The 18830-nt window shown below is 42.8% G+C and overlaps 1 protein-coding gene across 2 annotated transcripts in view; it reads right to left on the bottom strand.

Moving 5' to 3' along the window:
- LOC138284474 (protein phosphatase 1 regulatory subunit 12A-like) overlaps positions 1-18830 on the bottom strand; it is a 409508-nt gene that overhangs the window by 51309 nt on the left and 339369 nt on the right. For both annotated transcript variants that reach the window (XM_069223275.1, XM_069223274.1), the window contains exons 15-18: positions 16443-16533; positions 16148-16312; positions 14965-15124; positions 1035-1165 (exon numbers count right to left, since the gene is read on the bottom strand). In XM_069223275.1, the coding sequence (XP_069079376.1) occupies positions 1035-1165; positions 14965-15124; positions 16148-16312; positions 16443-16533 (547 nt within the window). The remainder of the gene's footprint in view (positions 1-1034; positions 1166-14964; positions 15125-16147; positions 16313-16442; positions 16534-18830) is intronic.

Below are 18830 nucleotides of genomic sequence, written 5' to 3'. Positions count from 1 at the left end.
CAAAATAAATTAAAAGCCACCACAAGAAAGCTTCAGGATGACTTTTTCTATGTCAAAAGCCAAAAGAACATATGTGCAGAATTTTCTGTATCTGCAGCAACACAAATCAAACGTAGAACTAGGAGACAGGCATGTCAAAGTGACACAAAATTGTCATTGCAAAGTCTTACACTTCCATTGTTTGTATCCAATTATCTTTCTCTCAAACTCTACTTCCGTCATAAATGCAAACCTTCATGCACTGCCACTGTCAAATTCAGCCGTCATCTAATTAGCAAACTCACTCATAGGGCATCAGACATTAGGACACTCCAGAGCTTCGACTGAATTGAAAACTACAAACAGATCCTCTGAAATCAGAAATCTTAGACGCTTCCTCTATTACATATACATACTAGCATGTAAACTCCTTCCAGATAACCTTTTCGCAACTGCACCCTTACATGCGTCCAGACACATACACACACTTCACATGAATCTCCTCCGAGTCTCACACTTCCACCTAGATTTTCACTCTTATCTAAAACATTTTGCCATATTTGCCCTTTTACATGCAAGCAGCACAACCATATGCAACCATAAATGCCACATATGTATCGTCAGCTTCACACTGCACCACTTTTGAACCCCTACACGCAGCCGCTCCTCATTTCCGACAGTCGATATTAAATCTACATTTGCACAATTTTCACAGCTCACACCACATTAGCTAAGAACAATATACAAAACATTTTCAAATTTGGATTATTAGATTTATCCCCACGAAATTTTTCCCTCACCAACATCTCTTAATTAGGGCCATATCCACATCAGCATGTGTTCACTACCCCTTCGACAACAGAAATATTACACCTAAGTCCTTCCCATATTGACAGTGAAAGACATTTGTACTCAATTGCAGCACTACTATGACATTCACACCATAAAAGCATACTTTGTAGGTGCTCTAAGAATGGTAAGAATTTCGCCATGTAAAAAGTCTGTACTGCTCGTACAATCATATTATGGCTTTAGGCATCTGATGCGACTCTTACATCTCTGGTGGTTAATGGGACGCCAGTGGATCTCCGTTTTCCACGGGGCCGCCTGCGGTCCCGCACTCCCAGCCTATTGCGACTCCCTCTATCATCTAGGTCTTTCTCTTCTTCTTTGGATTTCTCTAGTTCTATGGAAGAAACAGAGAGGAAAACTGACCAAACCATCATTTTACCTGTTTTGAAACAGTTACAGCTTCTGCACCCAAAGCAGGACTTCAAATGAGGTCAATATTATTGTTCATGTAAAAGTTAGGTAACACCTGATTGGTTACGGGTCAGAGGTTTAGCAGGGGTAAGATATAGGTCTGGGCATTATTGGGACAAGACAAGAAAAATCAATTCAGTCTGGGTGATGTTAGTTATTGCGCTCCCACATTTGCATGTAACAATTGCTACAGGCAGACGATGGACCAGAAAAAGCTTCTCTTTAAAAGTTTTAAATGAGCCTAAGCATGAGCATCGATCCTAGCATCTACACACTTTCCCCTACTCATGTGTTGCCATACCTTGTAATGCAGTTTGTTTTTCGGATATGGAAGTTTGAAGCCTGACAGGGGACAGCTGAGTGAGTTCTGTGCAGGAAGACCTAGCAGTACCAGATCACCAGAAACATATATGTTCCTTAATATTACTCCTGCTGTATCTTCTTCTCCACATGGTGAGAAGCAGATGTATTTTCACAGCCTACAAATTTTGAAAATAAAAGCCATTTACATGCAGGCAGGCTTCAAAAAACGGACTGCAAAGAACTTTCAGAGGAAAAACCATATCTCTTCAAAAAAAAAAAAAAAATTAACAACAATTGCAGAAGGCACGAGTTTCCATATTGCTTCTGTAGAACACAGTTGTATTTAAAAGGCCAAGGATGCTGTCCTTGTCTAAACCTAGCTTACTTACCTGGATTAGGTCTACCATCAAATTAAGAATTGGTCAGGCAGTCTAAAACATAACATTTCAAGGCTCAGTCAATATCCAATCTATTCAAAGTCAATGGGATCGAGGTTGTAACAGAGCGACAAAGCGTTACCTAAAAGCCGCTCTCCATTATCAGTACTCTCATTAAATTAATAAACTAGATAACTAAATATCTCTATAGATGTGCAGGATGCAGAACACCTGATCAATGGAACAAAACACCTAAAGTAAAAAGAACTCCCTTCACAAAATATAACATGTGACTCTTAATAAATACGTACAAATCAAGGTATAGAAACCTTTAGAACATTACAAATGGATTTAAAAGCAAAAACCAGACTTTCATTTCCCTCCCCTTTAAAAGAGAACAAATGTAAAGAGCCTACTTCTGGAATAACTACGAACAGCAGCCAATGAGGCTCTTAGCACCATCATACAACATCGTGTAGCTGACCCCACATCATATTGACACTGAACAGAAGGATGTATGATTTAAAAGAACCAACTCTCCATCGTTCCGTTGGCTCCATCGGAGAAGACTGGGGGCCTAATTCCAACCTTGGCAGATTGGATACAGTGGAAGCTGTAAAACGGCCGGTGGTATATCCATCACGTTTGTGACAGAGTATCCCTCCGCCAAGGTTGTAATTAGGCCAGAATCTTTTATTTTTATTTTAAATACATTTCAAGAAGACCCCAATGAAAGAGAAATAGTTTAAAAAGATATTTGGACCGGATTACTCAAATCTCCAAATTGCTATAGGTGTGATAAGGAGCAAATGCCGTTTTTGTAGACCCGCCCTCCAGAATAACAAATTTGTTTTATGCCCCTGTACTGATTTCTTATGAAGATCTTCAAAATACATTTCTTTGTTTAACCCACTTCACATTGTAAAGAATGAGAGATAGTAAGAGTCAACTGCGAGCCGTGATTTATTGATACACAATCTGACATCTAGAGAATGTTACTGAATATTGCTAATGTTAGACTTGGCATCCTTGGCGTGGTCTCCCCTAACTTTTTGCCTTTGTTTCCCAGGTTGTTGATATGTGCTGGACTCTGTTTTTGCTGTTTTTGTTACTCTGGGCACTTTACCACTGCTATCCAGTGCTAAAGTGCAAGTGTCCATTTTAAAATGTATGGGCAATTGGATTTCCATGATTGGCATATTTGATTTACTGCAAAGTCCCTAGTACAGTGTACTAGAGGTGCAGAGGGCCTGCAAATCAAATGCTACTACTGGGCCTGCAGCACTCGTTGTGCCACCCACATTAGTAGCCCTGTGCATGTGGCTCAGACCTGCCACTGCAGTGTCTGTGTGTGCAGTTTTAAACTGCCAATTCGACTTGGCAAGTTTACCCACTTGCCAGGCTGAAACCTTCCGTTTTCGTACATGTAAGACACCCCTAAGGTACACCCTAGGCAGCCCCATGGGCAGGGTGCAGTGTATGTTTAAGGTAGGACATATACTAATGTGTTTTATATGTCCTAACAGTGAAATACTGCCAAATTCGTGTTTCACTGTTGCACAGCCTCTCTCTCTCATAGGTTAACATGGGGCTGCCTTTAAATATGATTAAAGTGTAGATTCCCTTTGGGAGCAGATAGACATATGGAGTTTGGGGTCTCTGAACTCAATTTAAAAATAAATCTTTTAGTAAAGGAGGATTTGAGATTGTGTTTTGGAAAATGCCACTTTTAGAAAGTAGGCATTTTCTTGCTTAAACCATTCTATGACTCTGCCTGTTTGTGATTCCCTGTCTGTGTCAGTTTGACAGTCGGGCTGTGTTCACCTCTCGCTAGACAGTGACACACAGGGAAGCTAGGATGTAGCCTGCATATCCTGATGAACCATCTGTGCTTGGAGGGAGGGGAGGAGTGATCACTTTCACCTGAAAGGGCTGTGCCTGCCCTCACACAATGCATTCTCCAACCCCCTGGTGTGTGTCTGGGGCCTGGCCTGGGCAAGGCAGGATTTCAGAAACAAGAGACTTTCCTTTGAAGTAGGCCCACTTCAAAGGCAGAAATGGGTATAAGAAGAGCGCCCAAACCCCTGAAAATTAGATCACTTCTGGACATCAAGAGAAACCTCTGCCTGGAGAAGAGCTGAAGAGAAGTGCTGCCCTGCCTGTGACAGTGCTTTGTGGAGCTATCCTGCAGTTGCTGCTTCTGCCTGTGCAAGGGGACAAAGACTGGACTTTGTTGTGCATTCCTGCTTGTGAAGAAATCCCCAAGGACTTGTCCTGAGCTTGCCTCCTGTTGTTGAAGTCTCAGGGCCATTAAAGACTTCCCCTGCCAGCACCTGGACTCTCTGTTGAGACTCCTGCCCTGCCAAGTGGTGCCCTATACAGTTCCTGGGGCCTTGACAGGTGAAGCTGGCAGACCAAGATTGAAAATCCAGGCACAGACCGCTGTGCAGGGAAAATTTCGACACACCTTCCGAGATGCGGCTGAGAAACGATAAGCCACCAACTTCGCGGCTGAAATCTACGCTCCACCAGCCTCATGGCTGGATGATCGACGCACGTGGCTAGAGAAACGACGCGCAACACCCGCTAACGGAGGCTGATAACGTCGCAACCCACATAGCGCGGTTTTGCTAATACCATGCAGCAGGATGTTCGACACAAACCTCACTGGGCATGGAAAAACAATGCAAAGCCTGCCCAGACCAGAGGGTGCTTGCCCGGATCGACGCATCGCTCTCCTGCGGAGAGAAGAAATGATGCACGCCGATCTCACTGGAGGAGGAACAACGCACGATCTTACTTGCGGGTGAGGAATCGATGCATCGCTGCCCTTTTGTGATGCACACTCGCACGTGTGGTGTTATTTTAGTGCTACCCAGGTACTTTTGAATGCTGAAAGTGTTATTACTGTTTTCTCAAGGATTTAAGACTCTTTTTGCTTTTTAATTTATAACTTGACTTGTGTATGGTGGATTTTTGTCGTTTTGGTCTTGTTTTGTTTAGATAAATATTTCCTATTTTTCTAAACCTGTGTTGTGTTATTTTGTAGTGTTTTCACTGAGTTACTGTGTGTTGGTACAAATACTTTACACCTAGACTCTGAAGTTAAGCCTGCCTGCTCGTACCAAGCTACCAAGGGTGTGAGGGGGGGGGTTAGCTGAGGGTGATTCTCCTTTACTGTGACTAGAGTGAGGATCCTTTCTTGGACAGGGGGTAACCTGACTGCCAACCAAAGACCCCATTTCTAACAACTACCAAAGGTCGCTGCCAGCTAGACGTAAACAAAAAAATAGAACATAGAAGAAGAAAACAAGAGCGGAATGATACTCCACTTTAGTGCACTAATGGTTAAGGTCATGGGAAAAGTGGAAGATCTCTGCTTCCAGACGGTTTAATTTTTCATAAAATATTGTACACTTACTGTTGCTTGCCTTAAGAAGCAATATTATAAGGGCAGAGAACTCTTAGGCTAAACTTGATACAGTATTGTAGAAAAGCTAAAAGATAACTGTAAAATAAGATTTTCTGAATTATGATGGTTTCCAGAACTAAGATACTTTCCCATTCTGGATCATGACTCGATAGCAGTCCTACCAATTTTGGTTCCCATGTCGTGTTGGGGCACTCATATGGTGTTGTGACTCTCTGGTACCGTGGCTGTGTGGCAGTCTGTAACAGAGGAATGGCCGTGCTATTATGTCATGATCATTTGATGGTTTGTTCTTCTTGTGATATTTGGCATTATGGACCTCGGGAACAGTAGTCTTGCATGATGACTTACTGGGTTGGCAGTTGTTGGACATCATGGCCTCAAACGCCTATAATATCATGACATCTGATTCAAGGCATTTGGCACCATGGTTAAAGTGAGGATCCTTTTCACATTATGGCCTCTTGATGCTGAAAGTCTCTCAACTTCATGGTGTCTAGATGTTGGGGACTGAGTGCCCGAAGCTTGGGATACTATTCAATGTCATTAGCTTTCATTCACCATCATGTCCCTCTGCTAATTTTTGTAGAGTGGACAAGAACTATTCACTGTTACTCTTCATTAGTGATGGAGGGCTTTTTGGGTGAGGTTGAAAGCGTAGCCACAGTAGAGGACATCCAGCAGACACTTAAAACATACAACACCATCAACTTTCATAATCATGCCCCATTCTGACATTTAAAATGCAGGATAGAGTAGCTAGAAAAGTCAGGTCGACTGGTCTTATGACTTGACCTGTGGTGTATCTTAGTGTCATGTGGTAGTTCTGAATGTCTGGACACTTTGTTTGAATTTCTGGCAGTCTTTATGGTATCATTCTTGAAAGCATTTAGTTTAGTTGAAAGCATACTGGCCAGACACTCTGCTATCGCAAACATGTTTTGACCTACAGTTAATATGAATTTAACATTCAAAGAGAAATCAATCTGTTATCAGCACCGCTGGTCTGCAATGCCTTATTGACATACTCGAGGAACAAGTACTGATTATTGTACAGCATGTCTAAAATCTAAACTTAAACCGTGAGGCAAAAGAAGGTTCTCATCTTTTATCTTTGCACTGGAAAATGGCTATGACAGTCAGCTGCCTAAAGAGGAAGTTGGTATATGGAAGCACCTATCATGGGTAATGACATCTGCCCCTTTCTTGAGAATGGCTTTATATGGTGAGCCCTGTTCTCACACATGGTCCAGAAACAACATTACCAGATACCACAACAAAATAGGTAGCATTTTTTTCTCCTCTGTTACTGTAATGAGAAAGTCAAAGGGATACCTCTCTCCCAGACTTCCAAACCTTCTTAGGTCTTCCATGGGATAAAGATTAAGCAGTGCCTAATTTAGACTTCATCTAGTGTAATAAAGTCATACTAATCATACTTCTTATCCCACTCAATACCTTTCTGGAGTGTGACACGGGTTCTCTTCTAAAAGAGGCCAGCTGCCTTCCACTCCATCCAACAAAAAATATTTTTCTTCTTTGTCACTCTTCTTCTTTCACATTCACAAGCAGGGGTATGGGGACAGGGTTGATTGAGAGAGTGTGTTCTGGTGAGAGCCTGGGGGAAGACCCAATTTTCCTGAGAGGTTGTTCACAAGCCAACAGGCTGCAAGGCTAACAGTAGTGGTGGCGCAAACAACCAAACAAATCTCCATTACACGCTTTAAAGAGTCTAGGAAACTTCAAGAAACCACATCATTAGGGGCTGCTTGTGTGTAAGAAACTGGTTTATTATTTGGGATGGGTGACTACCTAGCTCAAGGAATAATCACAAACGCCAGCAAGGTGAACCCTGAAAGCCACTAAATAAAACAAAGCTCAACCCCCTGGTAGCTATGGCACAAAGCAGACAGGCGTAAATTAGGGCTATGTGTAAATATTTATCCAGTAGCAAAACAGCAATAAAGCTAAATTGCAAAACAATAAAAAGTCCAAACCGAATTGGAAACATGGTGAAATTTAATAGACAATATGACACCAACACAAAAAAGCCAATAGGCAGAACCAGAGGCATGCATTTTTAAAGCTGTAAGTAGAATTAGCACCAGGAAGCGTAAGTGCCAATGATAGTATACAGTTGCAATAGACCGGGACCTAGGCTCAACTTGAGGCTATGACAGATACACCAACCTGGTTGGTTCCTCCCAGGGGATGCACTTAGAGTCCCTCAGGAAGTCAGGCAGAGGCCAACAGCAGGGTCCACTTGCCACTGGTCAGTTGCAGGAAAAGCTTCCTGTAGCTTGTTGCATCCCTGTAGCCTGAACAAGTAATTCTTATGGCATTTGGAGCCCAGTTCTCTGCCCTGGGTACAAGAGGGAGGAATTCCAGTTCTTCAGGGCTTTTTCTAGGTCACAGACAGTGTAGGGAGCTGGCCCTTTATGTGGTATGTGAATACCATGTAAAGGGTCCAGGGGTTCCCCAGGTAGTGGACAGGGCTTGCTACCCAATCCCAAAATGCTCCATTTAATGGTAGCGTGGTCAAGCAGGCTTAGGCTTAATAGAGAGGAGTGCAAGATATCTACAAATAGACACAATAGTTAATAAATGAGACACATGCTCAAGATGGAGATCCACACCAATTATAAATGATAGCAAGTATCATTATATATATTTAGGTGTCAGAAAAATCATTCAGGTAAGTAAGTTTTTGAATGGGAATTCTTTTCACTTTAAAAAGAAGACAGTGCAAATTTTGAGATCTGAAATGTTATCCTAGGGGAGGAAAAACAAGTTCTGTAGTCAGGTACTGTATGACGGCTTACAGGACCAATCTCAGAGAATTAAGGTGAGTATTGGGCAAGGGTCAGGACCACTCCAGCAGGTCACTTCGGGCAGCACTAGGGCGCCCCGGTGCAGAGGTGTAGTACGGCATCTGCTGGCCAATGTGTTTTAATAGCGGTCGGCCGCCATGGAAATAGGGCTGCTGGCTCGGACTAGGAGGCCAGTCAAAGACAACAGGTAGGTTACCAACGGGGTGCTCAGGGACGTAGGAGCACCTTTGGTCCTTTTCTCCATGGGTGAGGGGCGATGGGTGCTGTTAGGTTTCTAAGCACTCGCGGTTGAGGGGTCCTGTGGTTTGAGGGTGCAGGCATCGTCAGGGAGTCCAGGAGGGGTGAAACCACAGTGTACTCGAGTTCAGGAGAGCTGGAGGACTTTGTTAACACCAAGGGCCCACTTCAACTCGCTGTTTTAGGTGTTGGGTTTCTCTCACTACAGATTTGGTGTTAATTTCTATGTGGGATGCTGACAGGTCGACAGGGTTGGTGCCAGGTCAGCTGCTTCTTTTCTCCTGTTCTGCTGTTGCAGCTCTTCGTTGTCCTTGGTCTTCTTAGATCATCAAGATCTCTTTCTCTGGTGCCAGGGTCTCCCCTAAATGCTGATTTTAGAGGCATTAGGGGTGTGTAGGGTAGTAGCTAATGGGTTACTAACCCTTGGGGTCACTATGCCCACTATATGATCACTTCCTAAGTATGCCATCACAAAGATGGCTACTTCTGAAAAATTGTCTCCACTTCACAGTAGCCCACCTTAGGAGTGGTACTAGCCTGAGGGTGGCAAGCCTACCGAACTAGCTAATTTTCCTGCCTGTCCAGGTGCCAAATGGGCTCTGGACGGGGGAGGGTGGCTTCCTCTCCTGCAAGGGGAGCCAGATGTGCATTTAAAAGGTGGCAGTCCTATGAGGCTTGCTGTTTTAGGAAGGCTAACCAGCAAGTCATTTTGTGGGTGGGGGTGTTACACCCTCTTCCCAGACAGACGTTTGTTCTGGACTTCCTGAGAGCAGAGGCCTCTCACTATAGGGGTCCAGAACGGTGTCTCGGTGGCAGGCTGGCAGAAAATGTTCAGCGTGCACACCGGAGGCTGGTAGGCTTTCAGGGGGCACCTCTAAGGTGCCCTCTGGATACATGTCTTTGTAAAACCAACACTAGCATCAGCGTGGGTTCACCAATATGAGGTGCAGGCAGTGTGCCATGTTGTGTTTTCACTTTTGTCTGCACCAAGACACGCAGCCTGCATGGCAGCCTGTCATGTGCTTGGTCAGTGTTCCCTTAGGGTAGCAAAATCTGTGCGGCAGCCCTAGGGACCCTCTTTAGGTCCCTAGGTACCAGGGGTACCATTTACTCGGGATTATAGAGGGTGCTAAAGGATTTGCCAATTAACCATTTTTTTTTTTGGGGGGGGAGAATACTGGCACTGGGGACTTGATTGGCAGGGACCCAGAGAACTTCAGTCAACGTTACATCAAATACCAGGCAAAACGCAGGGGTGCTCCAAAAAAAATAAAATCCCTACAGACAGCAGGTCAAATCTTCTTTTCTGCCTCAGGCACAGGAGTGTTTTGAAGTGGATGACTAGAAATGTCCCATTTCTACCTTGGATGAGCTTGTGGGTGGCAATAATGCTCTAACCAATGCAGTAAACGTTCTTGAAAAACTCTACCCATTTTCAGGATGGTACAAGTCTTCAGCCACTCTAAACTTGGGCTCTGCAGACTTGGTGTGGGTGGATGTGTGGGGGTGTGGTGTGGGGAGGGGGCAGTGAGAGAGGGAGAGTGTACTATGGTAATCCTAGTGTCTGCACACATCAAACACCAACTCCAGTTTGAAGAAACCACTCTACCCCCAATAAACCCAGAGACAGTCATCTGGCAGATCAAAAGTAGTAGACGCACAAGAATTGTCTTGCCACCTTTTTCCCATTCTTTCAAGTGTCCTCCAAAGTGTTATATGTAAACCCAGTAGACCTGTCAAACACAATTTGTCATTATATTGACAAAAAGAATGCGGATAGCCTCAACCTTGGATTTACTGTGAGATTCAGTTATCTCTGCCCACTCATGTCAGCCTATTGTTTGCTCCATGGAGGTATTTCCTATCTTTTTTCACACCTATTCAATGCTAATCCATTGCTGGGAGAAGTTTGAAAGCAAACGCAAATTAGCCACCTGAAACTTCAAGAAAGGAAAAGGTACCTTTCTAAAAGTTACCTTTTCTTAATATTTATTACAAATCTGACTCATCATTGAACTGTATCTTAATAACTATTAATAATACGTTTTTAGTTACTTTTCTAGCTAATGCCATTCCTGAGATATAGCATTAGGATTTTAATCCCTTTACTTCCCAGTTACTCATGTCAACGTGTGGTGCAAGCCGCCATCCTCAGTACATTAGATTATTGCAAGTCACTTTTCTTAAGTGCTCCACACTATTTTTTGGAACAGCTCTATCATACTCAAGCAACAGCTGTTGAACTCGATCTTTCAGTTTCTCACTTGGCCTCCTTGAACGCTGTTCTCTTCACTAGCTCTCTTCACTGGCTCCCCTTTTGAGAATCCTTTTGAAATCTCTTGGCTTTTTTTTTTTTTTTTTAACTGTCCATCAAACTGCCCTACTGTTTTTACAGCACAAATATGCATGCTGTTGCCCTCAAAGCCAATTTGATGGTTACCCCATAGTTCAAAATGACTCGAGCGGGTGGCTACGTTTTCTTGGTACAAGCTGCCTGCTCAAGTTTCCTCCACCTATTCGCTCTATTAGTGATCTTGCTTATAGTAAGGCTCTGAAATCAAGGATATACTTGCAAGATCTTAGTCGTTACACACTTTCTGTTCTTTAGTGATAGCCTGTGCCAGAACACCTTTCAAGATTTCAGTTGGGCTCTACAAATATAAATAATATTTGTAATAAACTGAACTCTGATTTTTTACATTAGACAGCTAGGCCTGCCACCCTGAAAAATCTCTTTTGAATACAAGTCACTGTGAGGATGTTAACATTAAATTTCTACATGTCTTACCTTAACATTTGATGGAATCTGCCTTGTGGCTTACAAGGCGTAGATAGGGGTAACATTAATATTTAAAAGAAAGGTTTCGGCCTATAAAAAGATTTTATGCTGACAGGTAGAATTACAGTTTTTACTCTAAACACTCGGCCTACGCAGATGAGGCATGAAACCATGTTTTACACTGCCACTATAGTGGATGGCACAATAGGTACTGTAGTTCACTAGTGATACTTAATTGACAGGCCTTAGATACACTTGAACTTTTTATTGTGGACTTTCATGCAAGTTAAATATACCAATTAGGAATCTCCCAATTTAACCATGTTTAAAGGTGGAGCGCATGCATGTTACCTCTGGTTAGCTGGGAGAAACTGCACAGAGTTCTAAAGCCAGCAGTAAAATGAAGTCCAGCAAAAGGCACAAGGTGATAACGCAGAAAAGACATATTTCCTACAATGTGTAACTGAAGACGTGTGCAACACCTGTAATAATGGTACTATGCATTGTCCTATGCCCATTCATAATCATTACTCTCCCTTTGTCTGAAGCAAAGTGAATGCTAAGGCCCTTATAACCAACCTCCTGAACACAGTCTTCATATTTAAAGTGTTTTTCCTCATTTCACCACTGAAGGAAGTTTACTATAATATCTGGATCGAATGCTAAAGTGAGATCGCGAGTGGTGATAAATGTGATGCAATAAGAGGCAGTTGTACGTAAATGACTTGTGGCACAGTCCCGGCTTAAAAAGTCTAAGAACATATCGCTGCCACTGCTTTATCCTTGATGAGCAATTGATCCATGGTTACTGGCAAGGAGTGTGTCATGAACACAATAGTCAATGGTGTACCCACTGTTGACAAAGTTATTCGCTTTTCAGTGAAACTGTTGGTAGCAAGGTATTTTTCCGAGGAACTGAGGGTGCTCTCGTGCTTCCTGAAAGTAGGGAGGGCAGAAACATCATAAAGGAGTCCCAGACCAGCTCCAAGGCTGGGGTATTAAGTCCCAACAGGTTCCACCACTGTGGCTCCTTTTTCTGGCACCTTTGTATAGAGAAACACTTGAACCAATTATCCATCATAAGGATAATGTCCATTAAGGGCAAATATCCTGGTACTTCAATATTTTGCTCCCAAATTCCTATCAATATTGAGGTCCTTTAGAAGATGGTGAAGTTGTCAGGAGTTAACCGCGGCGCCTACATGACGATCAGGATATTGTAGTACTTCTGGACTACATATCCCATGACGTCTATCGCCGGAAGAGATCGCGTAAAACCACGCGCATCCAGGAAGCGTTGTGCGTTATTCGTTTCACGAATCAAGGTCGGATGGTCAACGAGGGCTCTTGTTGGCGTTCTCGAGGGTGGATTCTCGTTCGGCTTCCAGTGGATTACTTGCTGCTCTTTCGTTTCCCTCAAGTCTGGGATATTCCCGTTATCGTCGGGAGTCTCGAGTTGGTAAGCGGTGAGGCGATCTGGTGCCGGATTCCCTCGCCTTTTTTCCCACTATCCTATTCGACCAAGACACTGTTGATATCCGAGGCACGGCATTCCTGTACTTGAACTGTTCGATACCCAGGAACTGTTGTTTTCAGAGCTGGAGAACATTTTTATTCTGCTGTGACGCTGTGCTAATGTTTACTTTTACGGGGATGGAACTGCTGGGACATTTTTTGCTTTTTAGCACATGGGGTAGAAAGAATGGGTCATTTCTACCATTTGCGTGACTATGACAAGAGGCTCAGTGTTTAACTGAGTTATCGAAAGGAGCCCGAGTTGGGTTTTTCCGTTATTCTTTTTCTTCTCTCTCTTCGTTTTGTTTCCTCACTATTTTTTGTCTATCTTGTACAAGAGTGGGTGTTGAACAACCCATAGGAGATTATCTGTGTTCATCGCTGGCCTGTGGTATCCATCTATGATTCAGATGGAGCATAGACAAGCGTGGGACTAATCCTGCCCTCAGGAGATATTGGCAGGTACGGTCGTTGGTGCTTTAGCGAGACATTGCGAGAATAGATAGGTTAATGTGATATTAACGCTGTGTATTCTTCTCATTACAGATATCCCTTCCATGCTGTTCCTTCCCCTTCCTTCCCTCACCTGATTACTCCAATGCACCGTGGTTTTTATCGGTGACTTGGTGGTGTCAGGAGGCGGACTCCCATTTGCATCGCACCGAGTCTGAGGAGCATCTACAACGTGACAGAAGTTGCACACAATAAATGCACTGACGAACAAGGGTAATTTGAAATTATGTTTGGCTCCACAGGTTCAGTATAGCTACAACAGATTCTGCTCACCTTGTCCTCTGAAAATCACTCATGATGAGGAAAAATTCCTTTTCCCGGAACTTGCAACCCAGAGACGGGGACAAAGATCTCTGGGATCTCCTTTGGAAGGGCCAGTGAAGACGAATAGTTTAAGCAAGTGTATCTACAGAAGTACTTTTGTAAACATTTTTGTGGCATATGTGTACCTAGGGTGTAGCTGATGTTTCACGGGAACTTGTGTATATCAGTACCCATCTTTGAGGTTCACTGAGCCCACCCAATCTCCCAGGCTGCCTACCTCCAAGATTCTGTTCCTGGGTTACCATACGGGAAAACTACACTAATTTAAATGGGTTTAGATGATAAATGTTCAAGACTGGTCTGATGCCTCCAATTCTCTTCAGTACAATAAAGCAACATTATCAGCCAAATGTCTGAATTTTGTACAGATGTTCGGGCAATAATTTCTGAAAATGTTTATTTACCATGGGTGATATTGGAAGAGAAGTAGGAGCAAGGCCTTCCTTTCGGGTCTCCAACACCTAGAGGTCTTATATGATGAATGCCTACTGGTAGATAAAGGATGACAATCTTTCCCGCAAACAACAACCATCTTGACAGATTTGGCTTTAGAAATCAGTTCGATCTCAGATTGTTCAAAACCTCATCTAAGTAGCATAGGAACCAGAAAACCCCTCTGTGCTGTACTTTTTACATCTTATAGTAAGTGAAAATGTCATGTGATAATGCAAGGCTCCCACGTTCTGAGTCTGTGAAGTTGCCTTCAGGGAGTGTATCAACCCAAATCCATTTTATCTAATTGCAACAAGGCTTATCCCAGTCAACAGACTTCTTCAGTACCAGTCCCCCTGTACCTTGTTAAAGTAGATTGTTCTTCAATGACCAGTGCCGAATACCAGGGTGAAAAGGCCTAAGCTCATCAGGTGAGAAGTCTTTGAGTGGAACAGCGGCTGAGACCTGAGTGCATTATAACCAATGCATTGCTTGAAGTCTGCCTGTCATCAATGGCTTGCACGGTGAAGGAAAACAATATTTTCAGTTAATTGGAAATGAGGAAAAACTGGGAAAACTACAACATACCTCTTCCAGGAAGGAGAGAAAGTAAAAGAGCAAGGCACCACCCCTAAAGTGCAACACATTTAGGGAATATGACTCCATGGTCATTCAGATACTTTGTAAAAAAAAGGATCTGGGTAGGGCAGTTGGTGACAGCGGGGTGGAGAGGCAATGGCTGTAGCTCATGAAAGGATGCTCACACTGGGCTTAAAACATTCTCAGAGATTGCTTTTTGCATGAAGCATTTTATTCTTGTTCTGCCTGAAGGTGATTTTATTTACGCAACAAGGATAAAAGAGAACAAAACAGCACATTCATGAGGTTCTATTAATGATTGTGAATAATTTAGGATGGGCTAGAACCACCCTTGTCTAAGTAACTGGAGACAAAAAGCAATGTAGGAGAGGTCAAGCGTACCTTTACTGGCAGGTGTTTGTATGGTTCCTTGGCGATTATAATTTGAAGGACCCCCTGGTGCTGTTGTGCGGGGAGGATCTGATGGTGACGTTAACCCAAGGAGGTCAGATTTCTGTAGACTGGCAATGCGAGACCTCCAGCTCACCTCACTTGCTGATGGCTACTCAAAGAGAAAAACAAAAAGGTTGAGAAAGTCAATTAGTTACTGAATCAGATTACTAAACTAGCAACTATTGTATATGAGTGACATCAGGTTCCCAGGTTATCCTTCAACGGGTTCATTCAGCTGAACAATTAACATGACCCACTTGTTAAAGAACAAGAGGCATTGCCAAGTGTAAAATGACCCAAGCCCAAACAAGTCAAGCAGCACAGAATTGAACATAAACCAGCAGTTCATGCCCATTGGGCACTTTGCAACTGTAGGTGAATCATTCCATGTTCCCATTTCATTGACATCCAACAAGTGGAGGCTGAACTCACTCCTGTTTATCTTTCCCAGGACATTTTTACCAAGAGAAGCAATACCCTAACTACTGGCTACCATCTTATGAAAGCTTAATATGTGGAAAACAAACCTACCACATTCTCAACAATCCCAGGGCAATCTTAGGTTGGATTGCACAGTTCCAAGTTTCTGATTCTATTGCATTTTCTTGACAAGGAATGAGGCTATGTCTGCTGGACACTATCCCTCGGGCCCTGCCAGCAATGGAATGATCTGAAGCAGTTACTTCCAGTTCAGGGCATGCACTGCCAAAGGATCAGCTGCAGCCACATTATGGATGTTGCAACTGGATTATTTCCAAATAGGGTTGAATTCTGTATCAGGTGACTGCCCATTGTACTTTATCTGCTGGGTGGTCTTTCAAAGTCATTGGTTTACGGGGCAAAGATGTTTTCCAACAGGGGGATTGATCCCTATCAACAAAATATGGTGTATGAGGGTCAACACAATGGGGACTAATTCTAAGGTGAGCTATTATGTTTGAGATTTTTGGTATTTGATTTACTGAAATGACCCTGTCTACTGTAAGCTGTGGGTTGAATGCCTACTGACTTACTGGATGCCCATTCCCTGCTACCTGGTTACTTCCCATAAAATTCTACCAACTAGGGGTTAATTCAGGTCATCTGTTGAAATCCACTACTGAATGAGAAGTTAAATCCTCCCTCTGCTCACCCCTTCCTCGCTGACCCTCCCTGTCTTGGATTTAGATTGATTGTCTTTGCTTTCATCAGCTTTCTCTTGAGTTTCTGCTTCTGTCTCCTTTGAATCTGCAGGCTTATCCCCTTGTTGAGCCTTGATAGTTTTTTCAGCTTCCTTCAGATCTGTGAGTGTCACCCCCTGTAGGAAGAAAGATCGATAAAATAAAATGGCATGTGAAGGCAAGCAAAAGGTAAGGGCAAGAGAGAAGGAAGCAAACTAGAAAGAGAACTGTTAGATAGATGTAACCATGTTTAAAAAACAAAAATACCTGAGTAGACCTGCGTGATTGTCGTGCATGGCGAGATCGGGCTTTGCGCTGAGCCTCTGCCTCCTCATCTCGCACAGGCGTCAAATAGGACCTATAAAAAAGAAATAAATCAATTCAACCATGCAGGCACAGGTTAAATAATAAGAGTGGAATGGCATTGCTGAACTATCCTTACCATCTGCAAAACAGCAAAATAAGTTACTTCCTTGTTATTTTAGCTGTCCACTAGAAGAATCTAAATTGAATTCACAAGCACTGATCATCTTTACCCATATCTGGCTTCTATGAACTCCTTAATAAGTAAAACTCATTCGTATAATTTAAATGAATCAGTCCATCTGGCTTTATATTTTCTTTTTAGGTGTGAGTTTTAACAGAGCAGCTGCCAAACAGACCACATACCTACTGTCTCTAATATACCTAGAGTGTGTTTTTTGCAACTGCTCCTTTCAACCATTGGTGTTTGACAGGTAATGGGGTTATTTTTCTGGGACGCGGAGCAGGGGTAGGTTATCCACCCGGTGGCCACACGAGCAGGTTGACTACACAAGCCTGAACCACTGATGCTTATCGCTATCCTGATGGGGCCCATCCTTTAATACAATGAGGGTTTTTGTGGTACGAAGAAATCCCGAATTGGGTTATAACATGTGGATTAGGTAAATTTTTTGGTCCTGACGAATCGCACCGATCTTAACAGACATTTTTTGCCAGAAACATGTTGACCCCGATGATAGAAGTATAGTTAGTTCTGTACTCTAACTCTCCACATTCCCCCAATTCAGGGACTGACAGTTTGTTTCTGAGGGTGGACTAGACATTACTTCTAATCCTTACCCACACTCTGTTTTTAATCATGACAGGGGTCTGGGTTGATTAAATACGATATTTCCAGACCTCTAGCCATTTTTATTTTCACATAAACAAATACCAATCCCACATACTAGCACTCAGCTACCGGCATTCTTTACACTTAAAAGATCTCCGGCAAAGAGCCCCCACGAGGGGCCCGTCAGGCATTGCAGTGCCGGCCTGACTAGGAGCAAAAGCCTGATGATGAAGCATGTCACCATTTGGTGAGTGAGGGCTCTTGTTCTAATAAGGGCAGGCTTATAGACTCTATTACTTACTGTATACATTTGTACTAGTCTATTGGCTGGAACTGTGTACTTTTGTTTTTTTGATATTATGATGGGAGTACCGTACACAGGACCAACTTTTCTCTAAACACTCCCGCCATATTAGCCCTTCTTTGTTTGTATTCGATAAATACCTGATCCAACATTTGCAATTAGTTCAGAAAGGTGCTCCTCAGCTTCTTAAATTGCTACACTTTGCTCATATCACCAATGGTTTAGTGCTACTTCATCGTACTAACTGTTGAGAAGGAAAAGTTACTCACTTATAATCCTAGTTCTCTTCCAGGTGAATCCCAATCAAAGTCATAAGCACAGAAGAGTGCCACACATGTGTGGAGATCCCAGCCCTTTTAAAAAGTATATTTGTATGAATAACAAGAATTTTTTCCATGGTACTTTATTTAAATGTTTGCAGTCTACAGAAGGCTAAAAAGGCCAGATCTCAATGAAGTTTCATTTAAAAAATAAGCCAATTGTTTAGACATGCATCACTACAAAAGCTAACAATAGAACATCTTTTGCAAACCTTTTTAAAATGAAAAAAAGGTAATATGAGACATTCTTAGCCAATAGGCTTCAATCCAAAGCATAGACTAGAAAACTGACACTATATCTTTAAGAACCTCACAATACTCCCTGTATCCCATCATGTCTCACAGGTGACAGGTCAGGTCATCTTTACGGAAATTAGGAATCCTTGGTGAAGCAGTTGTTGAGAGCTGTAACAGTTCCTGTCTGGGATGTGGGAGGGTTGCTTATGACTTTGATGAGGTTTCCCCTAGAAGATAACTAGGATTACAGGTGAGTGACTTTTCCTTCTCTTTCAGGTGATCCTCTGCAATAATTATAAGCACTTGATAGAATAGCAAGCCCATCCCACAATAAAAACAGCTCTAACCATCACCTGCAAGGGTCCTTAAGGCTCTTTCCCTATTGGAGTATTCACTCTGGAGTCTGAATTAAGACCGCAGTATCTGGTAAATGTATGATGATCTCCAAGTAGCTGCCTTACATATTTCTGGAATGGGGACATTCCAAAAAAAGCTATGGTAGCAGTTTTTCCCCATGAATGTGCTTTAGGCCTACCACGTAGGTGTGTCTTTGCTATCTAGTATGAAAGAATAATGTAAGATACAATCCATCTTGGGATAGATTTTTAGAAGAAGAAGGTACGCCTGCACATGCTGGACCATAGTTTATGAAAAGATGATCTGTCTTATTATATGCTTGGTTTTGTCTAGATAAAATT

Source organism: Pleurodeles waltl, chromosome 3_1 (assembly GCF_031143425.1).
Source record: "Pleurodeles waltl isolate 20211129_DDA chromosome 3_1, aPleWal1.hap1.20221129, whole genome shotgun sequence".
Lineage (NCBI taxonomy): Eukaryota > Metazoa > Chordata > Amphibia > Caudata > Salamandridae > Pleurodeles > Pleurodeles waltl.
The sequence above is the reverse complement of the archived record's forward strand: the minus strand, read 5'-3'. Positions and strand labels throughout refer to the sequence as shown.